This window comes from Geospiza fortis, unplaced genomic scaffold (assembly GCF_000277835.1).
Source record: "Geospiza fortis unplaced genomic scaffold, GeoFor_1.0 scaffold317, whole genome shotgun sequence".
NCBI classification, from domain to species: domain Eukaryota; kingdom Metazoa; phylum Chordata; class Aves; order Passeriformes; family Thraupidae; genus Geospiza; species Geospiza fortis.
Genome location: NW_005054398.1, coordinates 537,707 through 563,785, shown reverse-complemented (window position 1 = coordinate 563,785; position 26,079 = coordinate 537,707). Strand labels below are relative to the sequence as shown.

The following is a 26,079-nucleotide window of genomic DNA, read 5'->3' as shown; positions in this document are numbered from 1 at the left end:
GGGCTCCGCCTCAGGGGCTGCGGGGTCCCGTGAATCCCCGGCGGGGATTCGGGGCAGGGACCTTGGTCGTGTTTCTGATACGAAAAGCTCTGCAAATACGTAATTCGGCTCCTTAACCCTAGAGGGGCGCGGTTTGTTGAAATTTTAGTTAGTGAGGTAAAACGTAAATAAAATCTTTGCTCGTACCTTACACAGTAGTTAGGGAGGTTGGGATTGTATAAACCCTGTTCATTTGAACGACTATATTCGAAAAAAAAAAAGGCAATATAGAATATCATATCAGCGTAGAAGACAAGAACAAATCTTTTCTGAAAAGCTAAAACTGGTGTATTTTTCTCCAAAGTTCCAGCGATTTCAATGCAGAGTTTGTTTTTGATTCATGAACCTGTGAAAGTGTGAAACTCCCATGAGAATTTCACCATACCTAGAATTGATGGTTTGTATTAATGAAATTATTTTGTACTGTGCAGAATATATGTCTTACTATCAAAAAATATAAGGCACTAGTATAAATGTAACTTCCATAAAAAGGAAATCTGGAACCACTGTGTAGGTGACCTCTCTTTTTTTCATATAAAATAATTCTTGTCTTTGTTTCTCAGGAGTAGAAGTGGCCTTTAATTTTTGGGTTTTTTGCTATATATTTATTTTTGAATTTTTTTTATTAGGGATATTCCACCAAAAAATGGCCGGGAAGTATTTTTCTCCCATGAACTTTATGAGAAACATTCCTTGTCTCTGAGCCTCTCTGAACTCTGGCATTTATCAAACAGGTATATTATTTTATCATTTTGTGCTCTTTGTTACCATGCCATGGATACATCCCCATACTGTTTTGGGGAAAGCTGCATGTTGTTTGGCACATGAGGGTTTGTTCCTGCTGTTGGCCTGTGCTTTGTGTGTTGTGAAAATTCAGAAAGCAGGAGGAGTCCAGGTTGAGTGCTTTGCTCTGGGAAATGAAGCTGTGTGAACACAGGTGGTACAAGTAGTGTTGTTTTTGCACTTTTGGTGTCATTTTCTTATTTTCTTAGGTTGAGGAAGTAGAATAACATTGATTTCACATAGTGAGAAGTGTGGCTCCTGCTGCGGGATCTCAGCATTTGAGGGGTCTGTATTTAGACTCTTGGTTTCAGAACTTATTAAGCTGATAAGGGAGGTGAATGTGCCTGGTGCATGAACCTTCACTGGGAGGAATGTGGGTGGGAAACCAGCTAAGTGGGGAGTTCAGCATGTGGGGAAATAGTTTGTTCAAGAGGGGAATTACTGTGTTTTTATGAACTGACAATGAGAGTGTGCATTTGAGGGGGCTGCCTGTTACATCCCATGGCTTCACCCCACCTCTTTAGCTAGAGAAGCTGTTCTGGTTCATACCTATTGGAGCAAATGCCCTTGAATTGGCAAGATGCAAGCACAGCCTCACAGCTTGTTACTGGTACATCTGGTACTGCTGTGGGATTCTTCCTTAGGAGATCCCTTCTGGGATGGACACTCAGGAGTGGGAATTGTGGCCAGCTGTGTGTGGTTTGGGTGGGTTTACAGCCAGAAGAAGCAAGAGAGGTTGCACCTGGTAAAAATCAGAAATGGATGGAGCTGGGTTGTGTCACCAGAGTCAAGAGGAAGAGAAATTACACCTGTTGAAGCGAGTGTGGAAGTAAAAGCTGGAGGAAATTTGCTGATTTTGGGGAGTTTCTCATAGATATTTACAAAAGTGTATTTTCTCTTGGTGCAGAAGCAGTGGAAGCAGGTTGCTGATAAAATGAAGGGGAAAAATTTAAGCTGTCAGCTCAAATAGAGTATAATGCTGTAAATATGGCCAGAAAAGCTCTGTCAGATTATTTTGGTTTGCACCCCAATGAAGACTGTGACAGCAGTGCATAGTGAAATGATCTTGATGTGCTGCCATTTCATTCGGTGCTGAATATAGCCAATTTAAGCTGCTAGAATTTCTTGATGTTCTTACATTGGCATATCTGAGTCAGCATCTTGTTGCTGCTACAGCTTAATTAAATTTGCCAGTTTGTGCCACAAGGATGGACACATTCTCATATTTAGAGAGACAGCTGTGAAGTGTTATTAAGAACTGTGGATGAGATACTGCTGGGTTTGAATGACACTTGAGATGTTTTCTACTGCTGAAATAGTATCTTAAAATATGCTTTTTCCAAGATCAGCAGTTAATGTTCATTTTGTTAGCCTTAAATATTTTCCTCTCTTAAGTACAATTATTTTAAATAGACCAGGGCTAGGCTGGTTGGCCTTTGTTTACTGGAGCTGCCTTAAGAGCAAGCTTTATGTTACTTTTTTATTGTTGTTAAAACAGCCATGCCCCTTGCCCTACCCTACTATTAGTTTTGGTGACTGATTCCAGCATTGCTTAGAGTAGAAAATTAAATACTTGATTTGTGTACTCCATAAGAATTCCTTCATTGAAATCTGGAATTTCTATTGTTACAATGAAGTAATTTTGATTTCCTTCTTCTTCAATGAAGGAAAGGCTTCTTCCAGTTAAATCTTTCTCCTTTACTATCAGAACTGACTGACAGTCTGACCTTTAGTTCAGTTTCTGAACAGTGGCCACCAGTGAGTGATGAAATGTGGATTCTTTATCCTTTCATTAATAGTGTGTGTTTCCAGAACAAATAATGTGTTTCATATTTAGCTTGTTAACACCATTTTGGTTTTTTTTTTAAAGAAAATTGTAGGGGGATAGAATATAAGAAAATAAAGATAGTGTAGAAAGTAATCTTACCCCTAAGGAGTTGCAGCTGGGCCAATTACCAAAGATTAGGAACAGGCCTGACTTTACCAGGCCACAGCTGAACCAATGAGAAGAAGAGTGCTATAAAAGAGTGGGGTGGCTGGTTGAGAAGGGAACTGGAGTCAGTTGGCTGCTTTGTGAAGAAGAGTCAGTGCTCTGAGGAGATGCCCACAAGAAACACCAAGAAGGTTTGGAACTTTTGTGATAAGGAGACAACAGTATGGAACCCCTGCAATAAGATGACAACAGAGAGCCCTACCTTTTTTGTTTATTTGTTTTTAAACCAGTTGCAGACCTGCTGCTGGCACTAAGGGTTAGTCTGATTGTACAGGTGAAGTTTTAGAGTAAGAACAGTCCCCTGGCACAGGTGGGAATTGGAATGGCAGTCTCTCTCAGAGCAGCTCAAGCTTGCACAGCTGCCTTTGTTGTTTCTGACTAATATTAGTATTTATGTGAAAGCTGTAAATTGGTTCATTTGTTACTTTTCTTTCAGAGAGGCAAAGAAAAATGCAGAGGCATTGGCAAACTCCTCAGAAAACAGACAGGCTTGTGGCATGCAGGCTGCAGAGTCACTTGAGGGGAAGGATAAAGGCCCAGCTGATGACCATCCTCTCCCAGAACCCAGACTCCCCTATCCATTTACTTCTTGTTTGACTGAAAAGGAGCAGAAGACATACTTGTATCTGATGACTAAGTTCTCAGGAAAAAGAAACCATTTCCAAGTTAATGAAGCAAGTCAAAGGGAATTTTTCACATATATGGTAAGATATGACCATCACAGAGGGAGTCATACAAATTTTTTTTCTTACAAAGAATAAAAGAAAGGGGGAAAACTTGTTTTGAGTTCAATTTGTCATAGAATTCATGGTGTTATAAAAGGTAATAAAGATTTGAAGTACTCAGGATAAGCTTTTTAATAGATATTGAAAATGTATTTAGTAATTTCATTGAAATTGGGGTTTTGGGGCTTTTTTGTAGTTTTTTTTTAAAGTGATCTGAACAACTGAGGATAAGTGTAGATCTTAGACAACTGACCAAACAGCCCCCCAGTCCCCAGAACACCCCTTTTTTTCTGAGGAGGAAGTTAAGAGATGTCCTTACTGTGATTTTAGCATTTCATAGTGGCTGTAGCAGTCTTAGGTAGTGTTAGGCTGTGGGTACCCTTTGATGTGATCTTTGCCAGCTGTGGAGCTGTGTTCATGGGCAGGGAGGGCCCTGGGTGCTGCGCTGCTGTGCTCACACAGGAAGGGCTGAGTTCCCCCTGCTGCTGAGCCTCAGCCATGTGTGTGAATGGGCCACCTTTATGTTGGTTGGGAGCATCATTTTAGTTGAGTCCTGTAAAATGTAATTAATTGGCAAATTGTTTTGAGCCATTGCATTTGCTTTCCCATGCTTCCTTATTGCTACTTTATGTTACTGCTGGAAATACTGTTTCCAGGCACATCAGTAACTACTGTGTTGTTGTTACTTAAAATTTCTCACGAAATCTGAACTCTTTGTGACTTTGCTGGGTAAACTTCAACAACCATGTCTTATAACCTCTCTATTTTTAAATCTCTGTATCAAAGGAAACTTGCTGTTTGTTGGGGATAGTGTGTTGCTGGTTTGGGATTTTTTTAAAGGAAACAGGCCTTGCAAAAATTTTTTTTACTGAAGTGAAACTGAACACTTGTCAAATTGAGTAGCAAGTGGAATTTTTCCTTCCCTCATATCACTACCTGTACTGTCTCTCTGGAAATTTTGTTGGTTACATGTCTAGCATAGAAGATTCTGTTTTGTCTTAAAAATAGTTTTTTCCTTCCCCCAGCAAATGAAAGAAGTAGTAAGCAATGAAATTTCAGAATTTATGAAATTTGCCCAAAACGCTGCAAAGAGCTGTGCCCAGGATTATGATGCCATCTCTGAAGATGCCCTATGTTATACTGAGGTAATTACCAGTGCCATGCTTAATTCCAGCCCTTCCTAATAAACTGTCTTGGGATCATGATCAGGGTAGGTGGAAGTGCTCATGGTTGTGGTGTTGCCTGCCCTGCTGATTTCTGTTGGGATGAGATAGGGAAGTGGCCATTTCCCCTGCTCTGCACAGGGGGCTTGGTCTGTGCTTCATTGGAGCCAAAAAGATGTCCTAGAAGAAATCACTGCAAACATACTTATTCATCAAATAAATAAATAAATTGCTTCTTTCTGTTCAGGAAAAGAGAAGCTGCATTCTCAGTATGCATTTCCATTAAGAAGTGGCTCCTAGATAGACACTGCTGGGCAGAATGTGAAGCTTACCTCCACAGGAAGGCTTAGTAGCATGTCACAGTAGCATGTTATAAAGTGTGTTTAATTAGAAGTTACTGAGGCTTTAATCATAACCCTCTGCTAGTTCATGCTGTGTTAAATATCCACTTTGATGATTCTAAGATCAAACATGAATGCAACTTCATGCATTCTTCTTGGGTTTTTAGCACGTTTTTGAAAAAAGTTCATTAAACCTTCCCATTACTGGGTTAACACAGGGTTTGGGCACATGTGAAGACAAAGATCTTGCTTTCTTTTTCTTTGCACCCTGAATATTGGGATTGGCTTTGCAATTTTGTATCATGTCATCTGGTCACAAAATGTGTCTCCAGACTTCAAGTCCTATTTATTGTTAATACTCTGACTTAAAAATGAAATAGAGGCCTATGTTTTGTTTTAACCAACTTGCAGAAAGCACTCTTTCTAGTTACTAAACAAAATCTAAATATCCTAAATACTTAATTCAGGTTTTGTAAAAATTATGTTGAGTTGACAGGACAGTGAGTTTCAACACAAATGGAATCATCCTGTGCCTTTACCTTTGTGACTTTTGCCTAGGCTTAGTGTAAGCTGGGTGGTAACACAAAAAATATTACTTCCTCTAAAAACCAAGATAAATAACTAAAAAGAAAATTACCTATTTAGCACATTTCAGACTGTACTAAACTGCATGTTTTTAATTATTGGCCTGAGTTGTGTGCTTACATTGTCAGCCTTGCTTATGAAGGGCTGAGGAGAATCTGGAATATATTGCAGTTCTCGTGACAGTGATTGTGAGAGTATTATAGATCTGAATCGGTACCTGTAAGTTTTTAAATGCAACTTGAAATTATAGAAAACACTTTTCAAAGTTAAAAAATCATCCTAAAATCCCCCATTCTTATGAAAGATACAAATGCATAAATTATTATTCTTTTTTGTGTTAGGAATTGCTGCGTGCATGTATTGGACATGTGCAGAAGTATCCAGAGGTTTACACCCTGCAGGAGATCATGAGTATCATGGGAGGAAAGTTTCATACACAGCTGACCTTTAGGTTGGAAAAAAATCTTCTTGCAATGGTAATACCTTATGTACACAGATGGGGTTTGTGGGGGTTTTTAAGTAAGTAGGATTATGTCAGAGTTGTGTTAGGCAGGGATTAGGGATTTTTGCAACTATTACCCAGTTTTTGAGTTAGGGGTTATAATTTATAATTTAAATTATTAATTAAAATTATTTTGGTAGTAAGTCTGTTAACCCTTTTCACCAGATGTTTGCCATAAAAAGATTACATTGATAGTATGTTATATCACATAGCTTTATAGTGGACCTGTGTAAATTTCTAATATTTTTCTTCATAAGAAATGCAGTGTTGGGTGAGCATGATTGCTGTGAAAGCTGTTTTTTGATGCTGCTTGATTTCCCCCAGGGTACAGCAAGACGTGGTAAAACAGATTTCCCTTCCATGCCTGTTCAGCTGCCCACAGACTATAGCACTGTTACATCTATTATAACCCCAGAAAAAAAGGCTCATGTGATGCATAATGTAAGTAACCCTTGTATTGTTGTTTTTAAGGCATATTTTGTACACAAGTGCAATCTGATCTTTTTATGTGTTGAACAGTTTTTAGAATGCATTGGACCATTAAATAGCTGGAATTTCTGTTTGTGTTTTTCTACTGGGAAAATCAGGGAGTTTTCATACTGTAGAACTGAGGGTTTTGACTGTTTATTCCACATAACTTTTCCTCAGCTATTTTAAGGAGTTTCTTCACATATTAAAAACCAAGCTTTCACCAGCAGCACTGTAATTTCAGAGACACTTGCTGAAAAAAGGAGCAGGGGTGATGCAGGAGAATGGTATAAGCCTCAAAACTGTTAAACAGCGCCCTTCTGATGATGGCTGAGGTGGCAGCAAAAAGAACAGAAGAGCATAGCTGGGTTTTTCTTGCTTCTCTCATGGTCCTCAGTGCTCCTGGGCTCCCATTATCTTCATAGTCCTTGATTATGTTCTTCTGCCTCATGAGCATTCCCAGCCTCCTTCCTTCATGGAAATATGTACTTGTAAAATTTAACAATTTTATTATTTCAGTTATGAATTTGTATTCTTGATGAGTTTATATTTGTTTTAAGGTTCTTTATATCTAATCAGTATTGAAGCAACTGTGCAGTTTTAACCATACTTCAGTATTAGATGTCTTTGTTGTGCTGTTGGTTAACTCATAAGAAGCTCTGTAGTGTATATTTGTGAGTTAATCTGGTTTGGGGGATTTTCTTTTGCTTCAGCATGTTCCTGTATTTCGTGATTATCTAAATTCCTATACAACCTAGTAATTCAAATGTATTGAAATTAACTGAAAATACAAGTTAATAAGATGTGTTTTCTTATGCTGCAAAGTGAATGCATTAGATTGAGCTAAAAACCTTCAGGGAAGTTTTTTTTCTTTCATTTCCTTTGAAACCTGGCACTGTGGTAGTCTTTGGACTTTTTTTGGGGGTAGGGGTTGTATATATCCATTTTTGGTTGAGTTTGGAGTTTTTCTTGTAAATTTAAATTTATGTGTATTTCTTAAAAGAAGAACTTTGGAAGAAATAACTTTTTTTTCTCTTTAGGATATTAGTTCAGATTCAAACGCAGAAAAACTTGCTTTGAAATATTGTCCCCAAGTTGTTTTAAGTAGTCAATCATTATTTACTCTACTGAATAATCATGGACTGAACTACAAGGAACAGTGGGAAATTCCAGTTTGTGTTAAAATGATCACTGTTGCAGGTATGGGATGTTTTTGATGTTAAAACTATGGGGAGGGTTGTCCAAAGAAGCTGCAAAGCTGATCCAGGGTCACTGGATGTTGTTTCCTGTACCTTTTCCATCTTGTTACTGAGAATAGGAACAACCTCTACAGTTAGTAAATGTTGAATATGGACATTCAGCTATTTTCCACCTGGGGGAAAAAGCCAAAACAAAAAACTAGTTAGAACCAGTTTTGCTTTTCAAAACTCTAAGTTGTTGTTCTTGCAAATAAAACAACTGCATGAACCTGTTAAAATTATCAAGTGAACTGATTTCAGTAAAATAAAAAAACAGAGAAATTCTGAAATTTTATGAAAAAGCAAAGAGCAAACCTTTTCTGGAATTAAAAGGATCTAATTACATCACAGAATAGTAAATAAGGAATGAATGTCCATTAAGATAATTTTTTCAATTGCAGCAGAAAATGTTTTAATAAGCTGATGAACTCACCTGACTGCTTTACTTTATTTGTCAAGCACTTCTTCAGTAATCTGAATATAAATTTCCTCCCTTACACTTTTTAACACAGTATGGTTTATTCAAGTATTCATAATGTTTGTTGTGTTGGAATGTCCATCTGTGCTTCTAGCCCAAGTTTCTATAGCAGACTTATAGACAGTAAATAAGCTATCAAATACCTGCAACATCTACGTATTTTCATTTTCCTGTGCAAATTAAATGACTTTATTGGGAAAGATAATGCCCAACTCCTTTTGTAGCAGCATTACAGTTTTAAAACCTAATTTTTGGTTCCAGAATTAACACCTGAAGGGCATTCAGATGGTGGTAGAAATACACAGAGGTTCTTGAAGGGTTTCCCTGTGCCTTCCTTTTCCACTTTTCCCTGTAACCAACCCCTGGCTTTAATTTCCTTTTGTTCATAAAGCAGGGAGACTCTGGGGACTGGGTTCCCCATGTGCCTTGGCTTTCTCTGCTGGGATGGGCAGGGCATTGCTTTTATTTTTGGGGAAGTCAGATGTGTAAGTGTGTTTAGGTGCAAACAAAGGAGTGGGGCAGCAGAGCCTGGACAGAGTTAACTGATTAGAGGAGAAATAAACTGCAGCTATCACTGGCAACGAGACTTAAAAAAAAGAATTGACTTTCAAACAAGGAAGAAGAAAAGATCTTTTTGGAAAACAGAGTACATTTGATGATATGATGCTGTATAGGAAATGATGAATCCTCAGTTCTTATTTTACAAATTCTCTACTTACAACTGCATTTGAAATATGTTCAGCTGTTAATGTGGTGTGTATTGCTGCTGCAGGATCACAATAATTCACACCGTATCTGGACATACTTTTATCTTCTGTTGTTAATGAATGAAAGGATCATTTTTCATTTCTTCTGGTGTTATGTGCAGTGGATTTGACTGTAATTGGAAGATGAAAGATTTATTATTTAAATTATACCACTGTCTTTCTTCATTTAATATGTACTCTTTTCATTCTTGGAAAGGTAGCAAACCAGCTAAAGTGGTTTATGTTGATCCACCTCTGCTGAGAAAAGAAATGACAGTACGAGAGAGGAATCAAATCTTCCATGAAATTCCAATGGATTTCCTAGCAACTAAAACATCTTATGTTCCAATTTCTGATGTATCAATGGACAAACCAGCTGAGGACAACCTGCTTCAGTGGGATGTATGTAGATTCATGTATTCTTAAAAATAAGCAAAACCAAAACCCTGTATTAAAATTCCTGAGTTGCTTTTCCTGTGATAAAGGGAAATTAAGGTTTTCTGTTGGTGGTTTTTCTGTTGTTGAGTTACAGACCCTGTGTAGTTCCTTTAAGTGCTTCTACATGGGCATCTCAGCCTTAATACTTACTTCATTAAAATGTCTTTTGATCAGTTTGCTTCAGTGGAAGAAGTACAAGTGAACTTGTACTCTTTAGAAAGGCCTTTAAACTTGAGTCCCTTAAATAGAACCCAAGATATTCAGTAGTAAACAAGAACAATTGTTTTTCAATTGTTGATCTTCTTTCCTAACAGTGAAATATGGATGGTAGAACATTTTTTTGTGTTTTCAGTTCAGCAATGTCTCATTTCTTGGTTTAATTGTTTTGGCATGTTTTAATTTTATTACTTTCTTATCCCTGTGGTAAGGTGTGTCCTGACACCTACCAGTGCAGGACAATTCCTCCTCCAGATGACACAGGGATGGACTTCGATGATGATCTTACAGAGCTTGAAACTTTTGGAGCAACAACCAAGCTCTCAAGAACTTGTAAAATGGAAACTACTTTTCCTACAGCTAGTAACACTGCTAAAATTCTATCTCATGGCCTGAAAATGGTGGGGAAGAATTCATCTGCCATAAACAGAGGAGATGAAGAGGAGAAAAACACCCTTTCTGAGCAAGAACATTCAGCATGTGCCAGCGTGCAGCTTCCATCATTAGATGGCATTCCAGGCTGCAGCCCTCAAGAACATTCTCCTTGTAAAAGCTTTCAGTCAGAGGAGGTAGGACTGAGCAAAGCACAGCAGGATGTCATGACCAAGGAAGTATTGGACCGTGAAACAAAATTAAATCCTCTACCTGTTGCAGTGAGTTCTGAGAAAGAGCCTGATGGTGCACAGAAAAAAGAGACTTACGCTTCTTTATGCAGCAGTGACACGGATGAAGAGCGTTTGGTGATTGATGCAGAATGTGAAACTGCTGCTCCATGCAAGCCAGCTGTACCACCAGCTGGTTCCTCTACCTCAGCAGAGACTGCCAGATCTCCTTGCCCTGCTCAGAGTCCTTCAGCAAGCATCACTGACTGCTCACATACCACAGATCAGGGCAAAAAAGCCTCCAAGAAACCTCCAAGAAAGTTATCCAAAGAATCAGATCCTGTCGGGCAAATTTTGAAAATGCAAACTGAACTTCTTAAGTCCCCTTCCCCAAAAGCTCCTGAGCCAGTGGTGAGCTGTGATAATTCTAATGCTGTGCCAGCCCAGCTGCCTGAGTCTCCAAAGCCACTGATGACCTCCAGCACAGAATCTGTGCCAGCCCCAGCCTCCAATGCCACCAGCTCCTCTAGAAATACCTGGACGTGGCTTTTTGAGGGAGTGCCAAAGAGTAAGTGTGGTCATTGTGTAAGGAGGAAAATTGAACCCAGTGTGTCAATAGAGCATCTCTTACATCTATTTAGAGATGTGCCTCAAGTTAACAGTACCTTTCTGTGTGGGAATTACTGTCTTGCACACAGAAGGGAGCACTGGGAGCTGTTTGTCCACAGAGGTGAATGTGAAATACTGTTTTACTGTAGAGGAATAAGTTGTTATGCACAAGGTTTTTAAGAAGAGAAATCATTTGGTAGTGGAATGAGTTCTTTTTGCATAGAAATTCAAATATTTGAGTAGCCTAGTCTGCAAAAGGAGTTTCTTGTCAATCAAAAGTAGAATTATTTCAATTTTTGTAGAATAAAAATTAATCAAATTATGCAGTTAAAAATGGAGGAAAAATTAAATTTGTGTGTCTTAAGTTTTAAGCTTCCTGGTTCAGTTGCTGTTGCTTAACTCCCAGCACTCTGTCCCAGAAGGCAAATGAGGATTCATTACAATCCACCTCTCCAAGTTTTCAGGCCATTAGCTGGATATGGAATCTCTGCTGCCCCTGGACCTTAGCCCAGAATTACAAGTTGTGAAGATCCTGGGGACCATGGCCCTGGAGGTTTTCCTCACATGCCTGAGTTGCATCTGAACTCTGAACAGCTGAAGTTAGAAACACTTCATTGTGTTGGATAACTATGCAGGAAACTGAATGGGCTGTGTCAGGACAGATGCTCTTCTCAAATATTTAATTCCAACAAATCCATGCTTTTTGGTGGGAAAACGTGTTTGGTATTTTCTGAGGAGGTGTGCATTTGATCATGTAGGAATTAATTACTTAATCTATAGGTTAACACAATTAATTCTGTTCTAGTTGAAACTGTGTTATCACTTCCTACATTTTTATTGCTTTAACTGAATAATTGCTAAGACCATGTCTCCTCCCTCTGTTTGAAAGGCTGAGGCACGATGTTTTATTTCTCTTTGTGTTAAAAAGATGGAGTACAGAATTCAGATTTTATAATAAATTTTTTTTAATAGAGATTGTTAAACCAATATTGCCAACGTGCTGAAAAGTGACTGTGTAGGAATAGAAAGCATAATTCTACAATTGGAAAGTTCTGTAACAAGCTGAGAAACCTCTTGGATGTCTATTTTGCACAAAGCCAGAATTGAGTTATATATTTTACTAACAGAAAATTACTTCCAGTTCCTTGGGTAATATCTCCCACAGTATGCATGCACATAAACGCTAAATTTAATGTTAAAAATGTATTTGTTCATAGCACTACAGCAATCCCTGTTTGTAGGTATAGTTTGGAGACATATTTCCACATATCTGCCGGACAAAAAAAAAGAAAGAATTGGATACATTTTCAGCAAACCAATTTGGAGTTTACTGTGTTTATTTGAAACATTTTGTTAAAATGTTTCTAAAGGTTGAAAGGATGTTTGTTAACGTCCTCAAAGCTGCCCTGGGAGATGCAGTAGCACCTTTTGAATGTTCTGGTGTCCAGATTGAACTCCATGTGGTGGGAGACTTGTGCTGCCATCCAGACCTGAGACCTGAGTTACTTCAGTGCCTGATGAATGGATGGCAGCTCTCAGGAGCCATTCATTGCAAATAAATTTTTTCTCTCCTTTGTGCTGAGTGAGTGTGGCTTAAAAAGCAGCTTTTGAACTACTTCTGTACCAGAATGGAGTCTCACATTTGGAGTTCTTTGTGTGAGAAATTGAATGATGTGGGATTATTTAGAAATAGATTCTTTAAGAGAAAATGTTTCCCAAATGTAATTATTTTAATTTTTTTTAATATAAGAATTTTTTGTGCCTAACAAAGTAGTTTTCACCCCTTAATTATAGGAAACAAAAGAGATCCTGGAGTGAAAAAAAAAAAAAAACCAAAAAAAACCTGAACAAAAAACTCTACTGCAAGGGAACAAAGCTAATCAGCTTCATTGTAAAAATGTCCAAGCTTGACATTTTCTGTTTCATTCATTTTCTCTAGCAAAACTGCCAAGTGAACTTCAGCTGCTTGAGGAAGACCCCTCAGAGTATCAAGCACCCGAGGAAGGCAATGTTGTGTACAAACTCTTCAGTTTGAATGATCTGCTGTTACTCGTGCGTTGCAGTGTGCAGAAAGTCAACTCGCTGACACAATACCAGAAAAAGAAAAAAGCCCAAAAGGTAAGGATTTTGTTTTCAGCTATTTTTGGTTTGTTTTTTTTAAACAGTTGTGCTCAACTCTGAAATGTTGGCATTTCTGGGATTCCCAGTCCTTGATAGCATTTATGCTTTCACTGAGACAGCTGGGACTCTGCAGTGTGTCTTCTGTAAGTAAATATTTGTTATAGCAGGACAGGGAAGAATAACTTGTGATTTCTTTAAAGGTACTTGATTAGAAGATAAGGAAGTGATTCTTCATTTTTTACTACAGTAATATGCCTGAGTAATGATACTTATGTAAAAAAAAAGTAATTTTGAGCTATTCTTAAAAGTTAATGGAGTAATTAGGGTTTGGCCCAAGGCTTTGAGAATGTTTTTGACCATAAATACTTTCAAGCCAGGATTCAGCCTTGCTATCTTGCCTAGTTAAGCAGGGAAATAGGAGATAAAATGAACAACAGAGAACCCAAAAAGAGATTCTCTTTGTTCTGCTTGAAAATACTGTGGCATTTCTTAGCAAAAAGTTTGTCATGGAATTAAATGGTTCAAATGCAACTGTAATCAAAATACTCCTTGCAGCATCAAGAGAAGGAAATTGTATTCTATAATTCTTAGTAATTTGTAATTTTTTTTAAGAGTCCTGTGAATCATTCAGAAAATTTGTTGTGGATGTCCATCCTGAGAATCCCAGAATTACAACAGGCAGGTGTTTTGTGAGGTGTTTGTGCTATGTTGAAATGGAAATAATCATTGTAACACTGATTACTTGCCAAGAGTCTATGCTTAGCATCTTGCTTTGAAGAAATCCCATCTTTTTGCTATCGATCCACTGCTTATAAATGCCTGGGAATAACTGCTTCATTATTCAGAAACCAATCACTTGTTTTTGTTGGGTTTTTTTTTCAAATTTCTGCTTACATTTAGACTGGGGGTTGTCAGTGAGGACTGGCAGTGCTCTTTAGGGTTAACTCACTAGTTAGGGTCACCTCTGATTTCAAATGAGACTCCAAGCATTAGGTTCTAATTTCAAGTGAGATTGTGAGAGGAGTGATGAATAGCAGAATTCTGCTAATAATAGGCTAATTAGAAATGTTGTGTGTTTTTTCTTAAATTGCTGCAGAGGGCAGTAGAGCACAGAAATGTAAACTTGAAATTAATTTAGTCACATGGAAAAATTACTAAGTGTCAGAATTTTATTATTTGTAAAAGCTTGGCCAGGCCTTTTTTTTTTCTTTTTTTTTCCCTGTCGATTTCACCTTTCTCTGTATAAAGTGTCTGTACTCCAGAGTTTGTGCTGTGGATTTCACAAATTGTGAACCTTCGAACAAAATCTCTGAAATGTCTTTGTTACTTCAGCTGTGGTAGAGGACTGTGGCTATTATAAACTACAAAATGTAGTAAATTGTGGATGTTTTTGGACAGTGAGTGCTAATTTTTCTTTTATCTTCTCTTTTCCAGCCAAGTCCCATATTCCTGTTACCAAAACTGGAGTACCAAGCCTACTATGGTGTGGAAGCTCTTACAGAAAGTGAAGTGTGCCAGCTCTGGACACAGAGTATGCTGCATTCTAAATGCTTGTTTTATGTTGGTAAGTTCATGTCTTGAGTTTTTCCTTAAGCCACATGTATGTGTGAGTATTTGTAGAACAACAGGAGAGATACGTATTTATTAAAGGTGTATTCCATATATCCTTTCTTATTTTGACTTTCTATTTTTGTTTTTTTACATCTATCTTCAGTAAGTTTTTTGTCTAAAATTTCTGTTGGGTGCTGGATGAGGAAATTCCAGCTTTGGTTTTAGATAAATAGTATCAATGTCCTGTAGAAAATGCTGTATTCATGTTTGTACAATGACATTTTTAAAAGTCTGGGAAGTTTTTATGTCTGTTGAGATATAGGTTGTGTATATTATGAGAAATTAAAATGCTATACATAAGGAATGTGACCAGATTTTTTTAACAACCATTTTAATATATGGAGAGCTTTCTGATACCAATTATCTTGTAATTAATATTATTTTTAAAAGGAATGAAGTGGTTAGTTGATACTTAGAATATGCTTGGCACATGCTGCTGAGTGAGGGCAATCCTGTTTGTACAGTGAGTGGATGTTCTGCAGTGGGATTGCCTTGCTTTTTTTGTATAAACAAATCTGGGTTTTCAGGTTGTTATGGCAGCAGTTGTGGCCTGTGGTTGCCTAACCTTTCCACTTGTGCACTGAATTACACTTTTGCTGTTGTTGGCTCACATCAGAATGCTATTTTAGAAATGCTAACTTCTCTGTTTTCTAGTTTCTACATACAAACTAGGCAAGCTACCATAGAATTATTAGGATTATGTGAAATCTAATGCATTTGCCAGTTGCATCTTGGTCTGCTCTCTTTATTCAATGGAAATTATATTTCTAATTTTGAACTTTAAAAGCAGCATTTGATGTGGTTTTTCCATTCCATTAAAAAACAAATCATTACAATGAGCTAATTATGTACAGAGTTCTCTGTTTATAGCTGTATCTTAATGTACAGTACAGAGGCCTTGCTTCTCTCTAGCAAGCAGAGCACTGTCTGAGTGCATTCTGAGTGTTTACTGGGGATGTGTCCAGCATACTGAGCTGCACTGCAGTTGGGCTTCCTGTAGGAAGTGTTATCAAAGTTTTTATTAACATTTCTAGAGTGGCAAGCAGTGTGAGGAAACAGTGAGCTGTGGAGAGAGGGCTGGTGTTGTGGGGTACACAAGGTAAAGGAGTGAGTGTCTGTCTAATCTCCCAATACAGGAAATTGAAGGTACGGCTTGCACAGGACTTTGCAGACAGCTCATCTGGCCGCCACCTCTTTTTATGGAAGTTCTTGGGAATGCAGGAGACAGCAGGATGAGTGTGGAGGGGTGTTGCAGATGAAGAGCCACAAAACCCTCCCCTTCCAGCACAGCTTTCCTCTGTCTCCTGGAGGTCCCTGCTGGCTGTGGAACTGGCAGTGCCCTGGACTGGCCTCCAGCACAACTCTGTTCCCATGCTTGAGATAAAGTCACCAGTGCTTCTCAATCCCAGGGATATTCCAGTCGTGTTGGTTTGTCAGCTCCTGGATCCACTCTCCAGAAGCAAGGCCTGGGGCCCACAGGAGTTCTCCTTTTGTGGGCTCTGAGGAGACACAGGATTCTCTGGGTTGTCTCTGTCCTGCACAGTAAATGGGTGCTCCTGGCCTGTGGGCAGATTCTTGGTACTGCCATGCAGTTTCTTACAGAGTAGGTAAAAAAATATGTGGAAGTAAATATCCATTCTATGAAAGAGCATCTACCACAGTTTTTTATAGGCAGCTGTTATCATATTCTACTTGGGGAGTCTTCTGCTCTTGGTATATTGCAAGGTAGTTGTGAAATTCTGCCTTTCAGTTTGTACTCTTAAGGGAGCTGTGAAAAATGCAATGTTACACTCAGATTTACTCAGAGGGCTCTTTGCAGCAGAGGGCTTTGTCCTGAAACTCCAGGGACAGTTCTCTGAGGGTGATGATATCCTGGTGTTATGGACAACTTAAAATGGGGTGACTCTCTCATTCTCTGTCACTAATCTGATACCTGATAGTAAGACTGCTGCGGTGATCTGTTCAGTGTAAGGAGAAAGGCAGAGAGCTTCTGAAATCATGCTGTAATTTGAGTTATTTCAAGTGAAATGCTGTGTTCTATAATAAAAGAATTTTTAAATGTAACATTTTGTAAAGACATAAAGTTACTGCTTATTGGAATATGATCCCAATATTATGGGATCGTGCCTGGAAGCCCACGATCGTACAGGAAGCCCACGAATGGAACGTGCCTGGGCTCGTCTGGCTCTTGCTGCTTGACCAGAGGCAGCAACTGAGGTGGTTTCACCTCAGAGACACCTTTGGCTAGCTGTATGTTGCAGCTGGCACGTGGGACAAGTCCAGGCAAGCAGGAACTCAGTTTTACCTCTGGTGGAAAGGCCTTAGGTGATGGTGAAGGAAAAAGGAGATGGGTCCTGCTGGAGGGTTTTCATCCAGAGCTTTATTCCTAGGTCACAGATCTCTGAATCTTGCAACAGCTCCAACAGGACCCCAAACCGTGTGGTGCCCGTGTCTTAAGCCCGGGGAGAGGGGGAGGGAAGGGGTAGGTGTGCCACCAACCAGGTGGGAGGGGGGAAGTCTCAGGAGACAAGTGGCACCTGGATAGCCCAATGTCCCCAGGGCTGAGGGGCATCTTTTGAACTTCGCCCTTGCTGCCATATCGAGATTGACAGACAGCTCTCAACAGGAGGCAAGGGGAGGGGAAGGGAGAAAGTATTGGCACCCCTGGGAAAGGAGCTGGGATAGCTGAAACAGGGTATTACATCACCCTGCAACATCTTCTCTTTTTGAATTTACCTCACAGTATGAGTGTGGAAGTATGGAACAACATGGTTTGAAAACCATCATCTTACTAACATAGTACCTACAACTTGCATTCTTGGTCAGACAGTTAGTTAAGCCTTTAACTTTTAAATTTTAAGCATGTAGCAGACTTCAGTGTTAAACTGCCTAGGTGTTTTTGGCTCTTGAAAAAGCTTAATTTGCTGTCTCAACCATCTCTTGTATTACCAAGTAAGTATGGATCAAAAGTTCTTTGGACCTTGTTCTGTGCCCCATAATTGTCCAGCACTGTTGTGTGGGACAGAGGGAGGATCTCAGCTCTGCTGTGACTCAGGGGTTGAGACAGAAATCAGATGTGTAACCATGGCCTCCTGCAGCAGCTGCAGCGGGGGGAAATGAAGCTGAGGTGGTTTTTTGAGGATGTTCTCAAAAAGCAGAGATAACATCAGCAAACAAAGAGCACTGCCTTCCTCTTGCTAGCAAAGCACCTGGCTTGGTTGTTAAGTCCCCTTGCTGCTCAGATGGGAAATCCTCTATCTGCAAAGGCAGTTATCTCTGTGACAAGCTTCCCAAATAAGGCACTTGTACTTGTCTAAGCAGTAAATAAACTTGTGATAAGCTTTGCTGATTAATAGGAGCATTTTGCCCTGAGCATTACTCACTTATTTGCATTGAGTGCCTAAGCAAAACTTTCTGCAAGAACACTTTACCTTCACGTGAATGGAATAATATTGGCCTTTAAATTAACATTATTTGAAGAATGGGTACAAAAAAAAAATGCTACATGTCAAGTATTTTCAATCAGTCACTTCTCGAATATAAGATATAGTTATATAAACTAGGTGGAAGTAGTTCATAGATATTCTGTAGTTACTGTTTTTCCCAGTTATGTTATGAGTGTGTTTAGAAGTAGAGAAGTCTGATTTGAGGAGAGGCTGGTGAGGAATACAGAACTCAAACAGATTTTTTTTAAATTATATTTTTAATAATGACTTCAAGCCTCTTTTTGTAGTCAGCAATGTAAAATACGAAATTTTGCTGCTTAGTCTTGCACAAAATACTGATGTCAAGAAAAGTAACAAATGTACAACGTTTAAAGAAATGGGTTGTCCTGGTGCATCTTTTTAAATTTGTTGAAGTGAGAGTTATTGCTTAGTCTTCTTATACAGCACATAAACTTAGTGATGGCTAGCCTGGAATGTGAAGTGCTTTGATTTAGCAGTTTTAACTGTGCAATTGAAGCATTTACACTTCCTGAGAGAGCAGATTTGTAGTAAGACAGTAAATTCCAGAGTAGGCTGTGTTTTATTATGCTGCCTTTTCCTCATCCTCCTTCTGGGAGCTGAAATAGAATAGATTTCTGGGAAAACCTCAGCATGGAAAGAACCAGAAGGCAAAGTACAGTAGACAAATCCATGTCCAAGCTATACTGGTGATTCTTATTGCTCATCAAGTGAAATGTGGACTAAACTGTCCTTGGCAGCCTTTATTTTAAAAATGTAATGAGGAGAGCTTTGAATTGTTGCTTCTCACTGTGTCAAAGACAAAGTTGTTAAAGACAACTTGCTGTGATCAAGGCCTGACTTGTAAATTGTAATTCCTCAGGTAAGGAAGGGGGGGAAAAATCAAGAGACAAAGCATCCCTAGAAAGTCATGCAATAGATCAGAATAGAAAAGCAAGTATGTTAAATGCACAAGTAAATTTGTTGCTAAAGATCAGCCTTTGGGATCTGTCCAGGGAGGAAGCAAAGTGATAAGGGTCAAACGAACTTGAGAAAGTACAAGTGACTGATGAGATTAAGGCCATGGCAAGATAAGGCTGTGTATCCCACACACGACCCAAGATGTAAGGTTTGCTGGAGTCAGGCATCTCTTGGTTTGGAAAGGCAGTCAGGGTACAGATACCTGTGCTTAAAGCAGCTGCACATTTTACTCTCTATTATGGTGCAACATTGATAAGTGCTTTTCACTGTTCAATGCCAAAAGAGCAAAGTTTTTTTATCCTTTTAAAAAGATCTGCAAATTATGCTCTTATATTTGTTTGGTTTTATTTTTAGTGTATTAATTTATTTCTTTTTTTCAGGACATATTGATGCTTTTACATCAAAGCTTATTATGCTAGAAAAGATTTCTTCAGCAGCTTTAAGAGAAAAACTTGGATTGATTAAGTGAGTGTTTTTATTAAGTTTTTTAGCAATGAATTTCAAAGCCTAACAAGCCTTGCAAGTTACTACTTTTGCTATTGTTTTCTTTCACAGACCTGCAAATTCGTTAAATATACTTCATCATGTTTTGAAGAAGGTGTCTGAGTAAGTTCTCAATTTTTGTTCATTGTATTTGTTTGCCACACTGCCCAGCTCATCCTGTTTCTTCTGTAGAATATTTGTCTATTCTGATTTTTATTTCTTCATATACATAAAGACATTTATATTTTACAGGTTCTATTAGGTCTATCATAGCATAATGCAGTAGTGTGTAAAATGTGCTTGGTACTACAAGGTTTGCATAAATTATACAAAAGAATAAGAACTTGAGGTTTGTGAACCAGTTTTTCCAGAGAGCAAACTGGACTCTTAGGAGCTGAGTAAACAGTTCACAGGAGTGAGGTGCAATGTTATGTACATGGGCTGACACATGGAGTTTGGGTTTTGGCAGTCTTTCTGCTTGATTTGTAGAAATAACCCTGTGTTCATTTCTGCTTACCTTGACTTACAGCAGCTTTTCTCTGTACAACATTGCAGCCTTTCTCCTGCTTCTTTCCATAGCTACTTCAAGGCTTGCAGCCTGCAAGTGTCTTCATTTTTTTGGTGAAGCATGCTTCTTGCACTGTGAAGCCTTTTCATTCATTAGAGGGTTTTTCCTGCTCTTTATAATTTCTGTAGGTTCATGATTTTTGACTTAAGATTTTTGGTATGGGCAGTTGGTTGAACCTCATCTTCCTGATTAAACCTGTTTAATCCTGTGGGTGTTGGAAGCTCATCTGTTCTTTGTGTCTGTGTCCACATGGGCATCGTTCTTTGTAAGATGCTGCTTAAGGAATTACAGTTTGCCCAACATGGATGGTTTTCAGTGTATGCTTACATGTTTAGATGAATATGATGACAGTCTGTACATTGTTGATAAATGAGTACGTTATGAATACATTATAAACACATTAATTAGTAGGTATTTATCAATACAGTTTAATTAATGCTTTCTTATGCTCAGTCTTTTTTATAAAACATCTAAAGGGACTAAACATCTAAAGATATTCTGCTTTTGCATTAAGACCATATTAACTATTCTGATCAAATAAAAAAGCTCCAAAAAACATTTAAATAATATTTTTCATTTGGAACTTTTCTCATTCTAGTTTGGAGGAGGGCTCTTATTTATTGACTCACGCTGCAGGAGATTCATCAGTTGCAATTTACAAGAGTTCTCTTGACAAGAGCACGAGATCATCCTACAACTTGCACAAAGCTCACTGTGATCTGCCTGCTGTCCCTGCCACTCTCTCAGTCCCGTGGGTTCCCCTGGATCCCAGCCTCCCTTTGCCCTACCACATCATTCATGGAAGAGTTCCATGCACCTTTCCCCCTGCACCCTGGGAAGGGTGGAAACAGAAGGTCAGTATCTCACTTGATGGAAAAGCAGATCAGCAGTTTAGGAATAAACTATTTCAGTCCCTTGGGGTGCAGCTTATACAGTTTATCTGTCATCTTTGGGGGTCAGAAATTTTTTGGGAATCCATCCGGCTTTGTAATTTGTGTTGGTGAATAAGTGATTTCTGTCATACTTTAGAAATTTCCCAAAGATCCTGCTCTCCCCTCTATTATTTTTGAGATAGTTTGACCCTTTAAAAGTACTAAAATTTTCAAGCATTATTTTTCTTCAGCAGAGACTCATTTGTGTAGAAGCCATGTGGTAACTGTGCCCAGCTGTGTGCACTGTGAGTTGGTTTGTAGGTTGAGTTACATGTTTTAGCCACAGCCTGATTTCATATGAGCGCAAAATTGTTGTGCATCCGTTCCTAATTACCTTGTGCACTTTGCTTTCTGCCAGAAGGAAATCCAGGCAGGTAGGCAGGGAAGAGGCAGGACTGGTCACTTGTCACTGCTGACTGTGAGCAGCTGTCCCAGTCCAGATGTGCCCTGGGGTCTGTTTGAAACTACATGAATTAGAAGGCAGTTGTCTGGATGTAGTTGTGTATGTTTGTGCTCAATGCAGATTGAAGATGATTAATTCTGGTAATTCCAATTTAGTTTTCTGAGTTGTTTTTTTTTTTCCGATTCTCTCCCTTTGTGTGTGTAGATGGCTGGGGTGAAAAGACAGTTGGACACACCCCATGAGGGAAGGCCAGGAGCTATGGGAGCCCAAGGCAAGCCAGCTAAGCCTGCTAGAGATGAAGGTGTGGCTCCAAAGAAGCTGAGGCAGAATTTCTGCAAGCAAAGAAAAGTGAAGAAAAAGTGGAAAACTAAATTCAACAAAATGCAACTGAAGTAGGAATAAGCCTGGAGAAGAACAAGAGGACACAAAAAAATCTGTGGTTTCTTGCAGCTTCAGAGGAGCCAGAGCAAGCTGGCAGGGGAAATGGCTCCAATAGCTGGAGCATTCTGTAAACCTTTAACCCTTTGGGTACCTCAGGGGACGTGTTTCAAATGAAAATCTCAAAATCTCAAAAAAAAAAAAGGTAAAAAAGGATGTGGCTACAGCCACTTGGTTGGTTATGGGGAGCAGAGTATCTGCTGTTGGTCTGGTGACTTTTCTATAAAAGCTGCATCTTGAGTGAAGCAGTGCCTGACAACAACCTCTAATACCACATAACCAGATAAAGAGCTTTTCAGCTTTCCCAGTTCTTCCAGATTCACTACAGATTTTTGTTCTCACATATTTTAAAGATATATTTTACGTTGTGCATTGTGTACAGGAGGAACAACTTGGATTTAATTATTTAGCTTTTTTGACATATGGTGTCTACTGGCTTTTAAATAACTTTGAAAAATACATTTTTCTTTTAGAATGGTGTAACAAATGAAGGATAAAAGCTGTGTTTATTTGAATAGTAAGGACCATAAATTTGCATTGGAAAACTTAAAAGTGCAGCTAAACAAGTAAAATAATAACAGGAGAGCTGCATTTTTGCATGTTTAAACTGCTGTCACAAAAAGCAGAGGTCTTAAAGGTGTTCTTCCAAGTCTTTTGTTTGGACTGAGGAAGTTACCAAGTACACACATTTGATCAAGCATTCTGCTCACTGGGACTTGATAGGACATGTTTTAATGTCATGAGAGTAAAAATAAAAATATTTGTTTACTGGACTATACCTGCTAAAAAATCCTGAAGGTAGGGATTTTTTTGAAATCAGGCTTCAATAATGAATATATATTAAAAATTTCTTTGTGAAATACAAAGTATTTTCTGATGTGGCTTTTTTCCAACTGTTAGATGTATTTATTGAGTTATTCGGTTAATTCTTTTTTTTGGGCCACTGCTTGTTTTATCTCCAGTATTAAGGTATTGATAAGCTGAACTTGTGTTTGCAATTTACAAATAGTTCTGATTCAAAATCCTAAATGCCTTTAGAACCTTCTCATATTAGGAATACTTTAGCTGTGAGTCATTTTTCCCAGATAACTGACTCTGTCTGGGGGATTCAAGGAACTTTTCAGTTTGTTTATATATAAAACTTTTTGCCAGACTTGTTTGGAATTTGCTTTTCCAATGCAGTGTCATGAGGTAGAAATGTATGGTCTGTTTGTTCATCTGTCTCTATGCCTTTTACCTTACACTGGTATGTTACTAATTAAAGTGTACGAATTGTAGAACTGCAGTGGAGCAGCCTGTGCTGCTGCTTGGCAATTGTTGCATTTTGGGTGCAGGGCTTCATCTCTGCAGAGGTTCCTGCAGTTCTTATTGGCCTGGTCATGAAGGCTGTCCAAGTGTCACTGTAGAGTGGCTCATCTGTCGCCTCTGCCTCCCTCTTCTGCCTCTTTGGTGTCATCTGCAAACTCCAGGAGAATTGATTTGGTCACATTATCCAGCTTGACACAGAAATAGTGAGTAGTGCCAGCCCCTGAGAAGCTCTGTCCATGACCAGCTCACCTGGTTCAGCTTCGAGCAACAAACCACCAGAAATGGAGGAAGGTCTCTGAGCAGAGGTGTTCCCTGCTGTGAGATCTCTGATGGGTGTCTGGTTCTCCCCATTCACTGGTGTTCATCAGGAGATGAAATTCGTGGCTTTGTGTCACGTTCAGACAGTTTGAGGTTAGTTTTGGAGGACTGGGAGACATTCTGACTTAGCATTTGAGGTGATTGGTTGGCCTGCAAAACCGTGGAACTTTATCAGTTCTTTCTGTTAATGTGAATGGGCTGTGAATCTGACTTTTCTTTTTCTGTCGTAATGAGTGTTTTTAGATGTCATTTGCACTATGCACTGATAAACTGCTTCCATTCTCATGTGTGACTGACTAAATCTCTTCACCTTTTCTGTCTGACTGCAAACACTTTTAGAATACAATAGAAGCAGTCTATGTAAGATATATTAGGAAAGATTTGCTGCATTTTTTCTCTTCTTCTAATGTAGCCTAGCAGCTGGAAGCACAGAGAGCTGGGATCGAGTGACCAGTCATCCATTCTGGTGCTGGAAGGTGGGAGATGCCAGCAGCAAGGGACTCTGCCCCACCTCCATGCTGTGAGTTCAGTAACAGTTATTGAGCCATTTGAAGAGGTATTTCTTTTGCTTCTGATTTGTTTGCCCTGTGTTTTAAATAGGAGCCTGTTTCCAAAAGAATATAAAAGTTAGGTCAGGTGTAGTCTTTCAGAGTGCTTTGTGCTGACCTGCAGTTAAGCTTGCTTCTAGTTCTGCTGGTAGAAGTTGCACCATTTTCAGTCTCTCCCCCTGCTGAAATCTGCATGTGTAACTTTCTCAGGTGCTTCTCTGAGAAGTTACATAACTAAGCTCTTCCTTTCTTAATAAAATGTCCTTTCCTATAGTGTAGGTACAGTCCTTCCCAGAAACACTGTCATTGCTTGGTATGTTAAATTCCTCTGTACTAAAAATATAGTCACCTTTTTTTTTAGTTGCTCTTAGAATGTATTGTTCTACAGAGATTCTTAAACTTTATTTGCAAGTTCAAATTCTGTTCCTGTACGTCCAAATCATTGCACTAAAATGTTTTCAAAAATACATTGCTGTATTATACATCTCAAATTAAATTTCCTTCTCAATGCCAGAAAATACCTTTGATGGCCAGGTGACAGTCTATTTAAGTATAAAGCATTTGAATGATGCCCTACTTAGCCATTCTGAGCCTTATGAAGGTCTGTAGATAATCTCAGGCTGCTCTTTCTCATGGCTGCGTCTATGGGGTGAGGAGATATTCTGATATACCTTGCTTGAGGGATTTTTTGGTTTTATGGAACTAAAACATACTGCCAGTTTTTAAATTGTAGAATAATTTAGTGTAATGATTGTTAAATAGTAGCAGTCCTAGTGCAGCCTTCAGGGCATTTCTCAGTATTGATACTTCTGCTTAACAGTGAATGAAAAAAAAGAAAAGGCCTGAAAGCCCCATTCTTCCCCAAGACAGCACGGCAGCTTTGTCTGGCACATAACAGCAGAGGTGGTAGAGAAAACAGTCTTGCTACTGTTTGTGATTAAAATATTTCAATAAATATTAGAAGAACAGTGTCACTTTAAAATCAGTATTAAAAAACCCCATAAGATAGCAGTAACTGTGTGGGGAAGGGAGGGGCTGTTACAGACCCCAGTGGCATCTTCCCTGATTCTTGAAATGAAATACAGCAGCCACATCCTTCTGAGTGTTCACAGCATGTTTTTACAAGTGTGCATTTCCTATTTTTGATAGCCCTACTAGAGGATAAGTATTCCTTTATATTTTGAAATGGGCAATGTCCTCGTTGAGAGGAGCCAGAAGGAGAAGGATCCTGGTGGTGTTGACCAAAGCTATAAAATCTAATTGGCCTCTTTGCTTCCTTCAACTTGACACAGGGCTGCTCTCACTGCAGTGCACAGAGCCAGCTGTTCCAAAACATGCATGAATACATTTCAGTTTCACTGCAACCTACTCAGAGGTACTTTTGTTCAGCAGTTTTTCACCTGTGCATGAGATTCCTCCATTGTATGGCAGCATGAGTGGCCAGGAATGTCACCTTACCTGCCTGTGCCTCAAGAACAAGCACATACCACAAGCCTCTCATTTCTCACATGCTGCCAAGTGAATACAGTTTGAGAAGAAAGAAAAGAACAAACTCTGCTATGGCAGGGATCATCAGGAACCTTTGAACGGGGTTTTAAAATAGTTGTAGGTTTTAATAAACCTTGAAATACTTCTGAGTGTTTCCAGCCTTTTGATACTCAAGAGCATGGAACTGAAATTGTATTTTTGAAATTTTACTTGAAGTGACACCTATAGACTCCCTGTCCATTCCCCACCACTGCCTTGTCCACACAGTCCTGAATTCTTGCATAATTTCAGGTTTTTAGAAACTAATGCCTTCAGATAGCAAACGTGAGACTGTGATACTCTAAGGATGCTGATAACGTTATCTAAATGCAGGCAGTCCTTTGCTAGCACTGCACTGTGTGAGCACCATGAGAACAGTTAGATTTGTATGTTCAGGTAGAAAAGGAGCTCGTGAATTCCTCCACAAACAGCATCAAAGATGATACAGTAATGCCACATGAAGACTCTTTCC

The 26,079-nt window shown here is 38.9% G+C and overlaps 1 protein-coding gene across 1 annotated transcript; it reads left to right on the top strand.

Annotated features, from left to right (window-relative positions):
- The first annotated feature begins 673 nt into the window (after positions 1–673).
- On the top strand, positions 674–22,772 carry ICE2 (interactor of little elongation complex ELL subunit 2). The gene is made up of 14 exons (XM_005425861.2): positions 674–773; positions 3,252–3,519; positions 4,566–4,685; positions 5,971–6,105; positions 6,456–6,572; positions 7,640–7,799; positions 9,279–9,463; positions 9,928–10,885; positions 12,866–13,044; positions 14,482–14,611; positions 19,463–19,547; positions 19,638–19,688; positions 20,732–20,987; positions 21,673–22,772. The coding sequence occupies exons 2-14, from the start codon at positions 3,313–3,315 to the stop codon at positions 21,862–21,864; spliced, it is 2,775 nt and encodes a 924-aa protein (XP_005425918.1). The 5' UTR covers positions 674–773; positions 3,252–3,312; the 3' UTR covers positions 21,865–22,772.
- The last annotated feature ends 3,307 nt before the right edge of the window (positions 22,773–26,079 follow it).

What these genes read in the sequence shown, in the direction of transcription:
- ICE2 (XM_005425861.2), top strand. Translation starts at nt 3,313, where the DNA reads ATGCAGGCTGCAGAGTCACTTGAGGGGAAGGATAAAGGCCCAGCTGAT. An exon ending in TAAATGCTTGTTTTATGTTG is followed by an intron (nt 14,612 to 19,462) that starts GTAAGTTCATGT and finishes TCTTTTTTTCAG; the next exon opens with GACATATTGATGCTTTTACA. An exon ending in GTTTTGAAGAAGGTGTCTGA is followed by an intron (nt 19,689 to 20,731) that starts GTAAGTTCTCAA and finishes TTCTCATTCTAG; the next exon opens with TTTGGAGGAGGGCTCTTATT.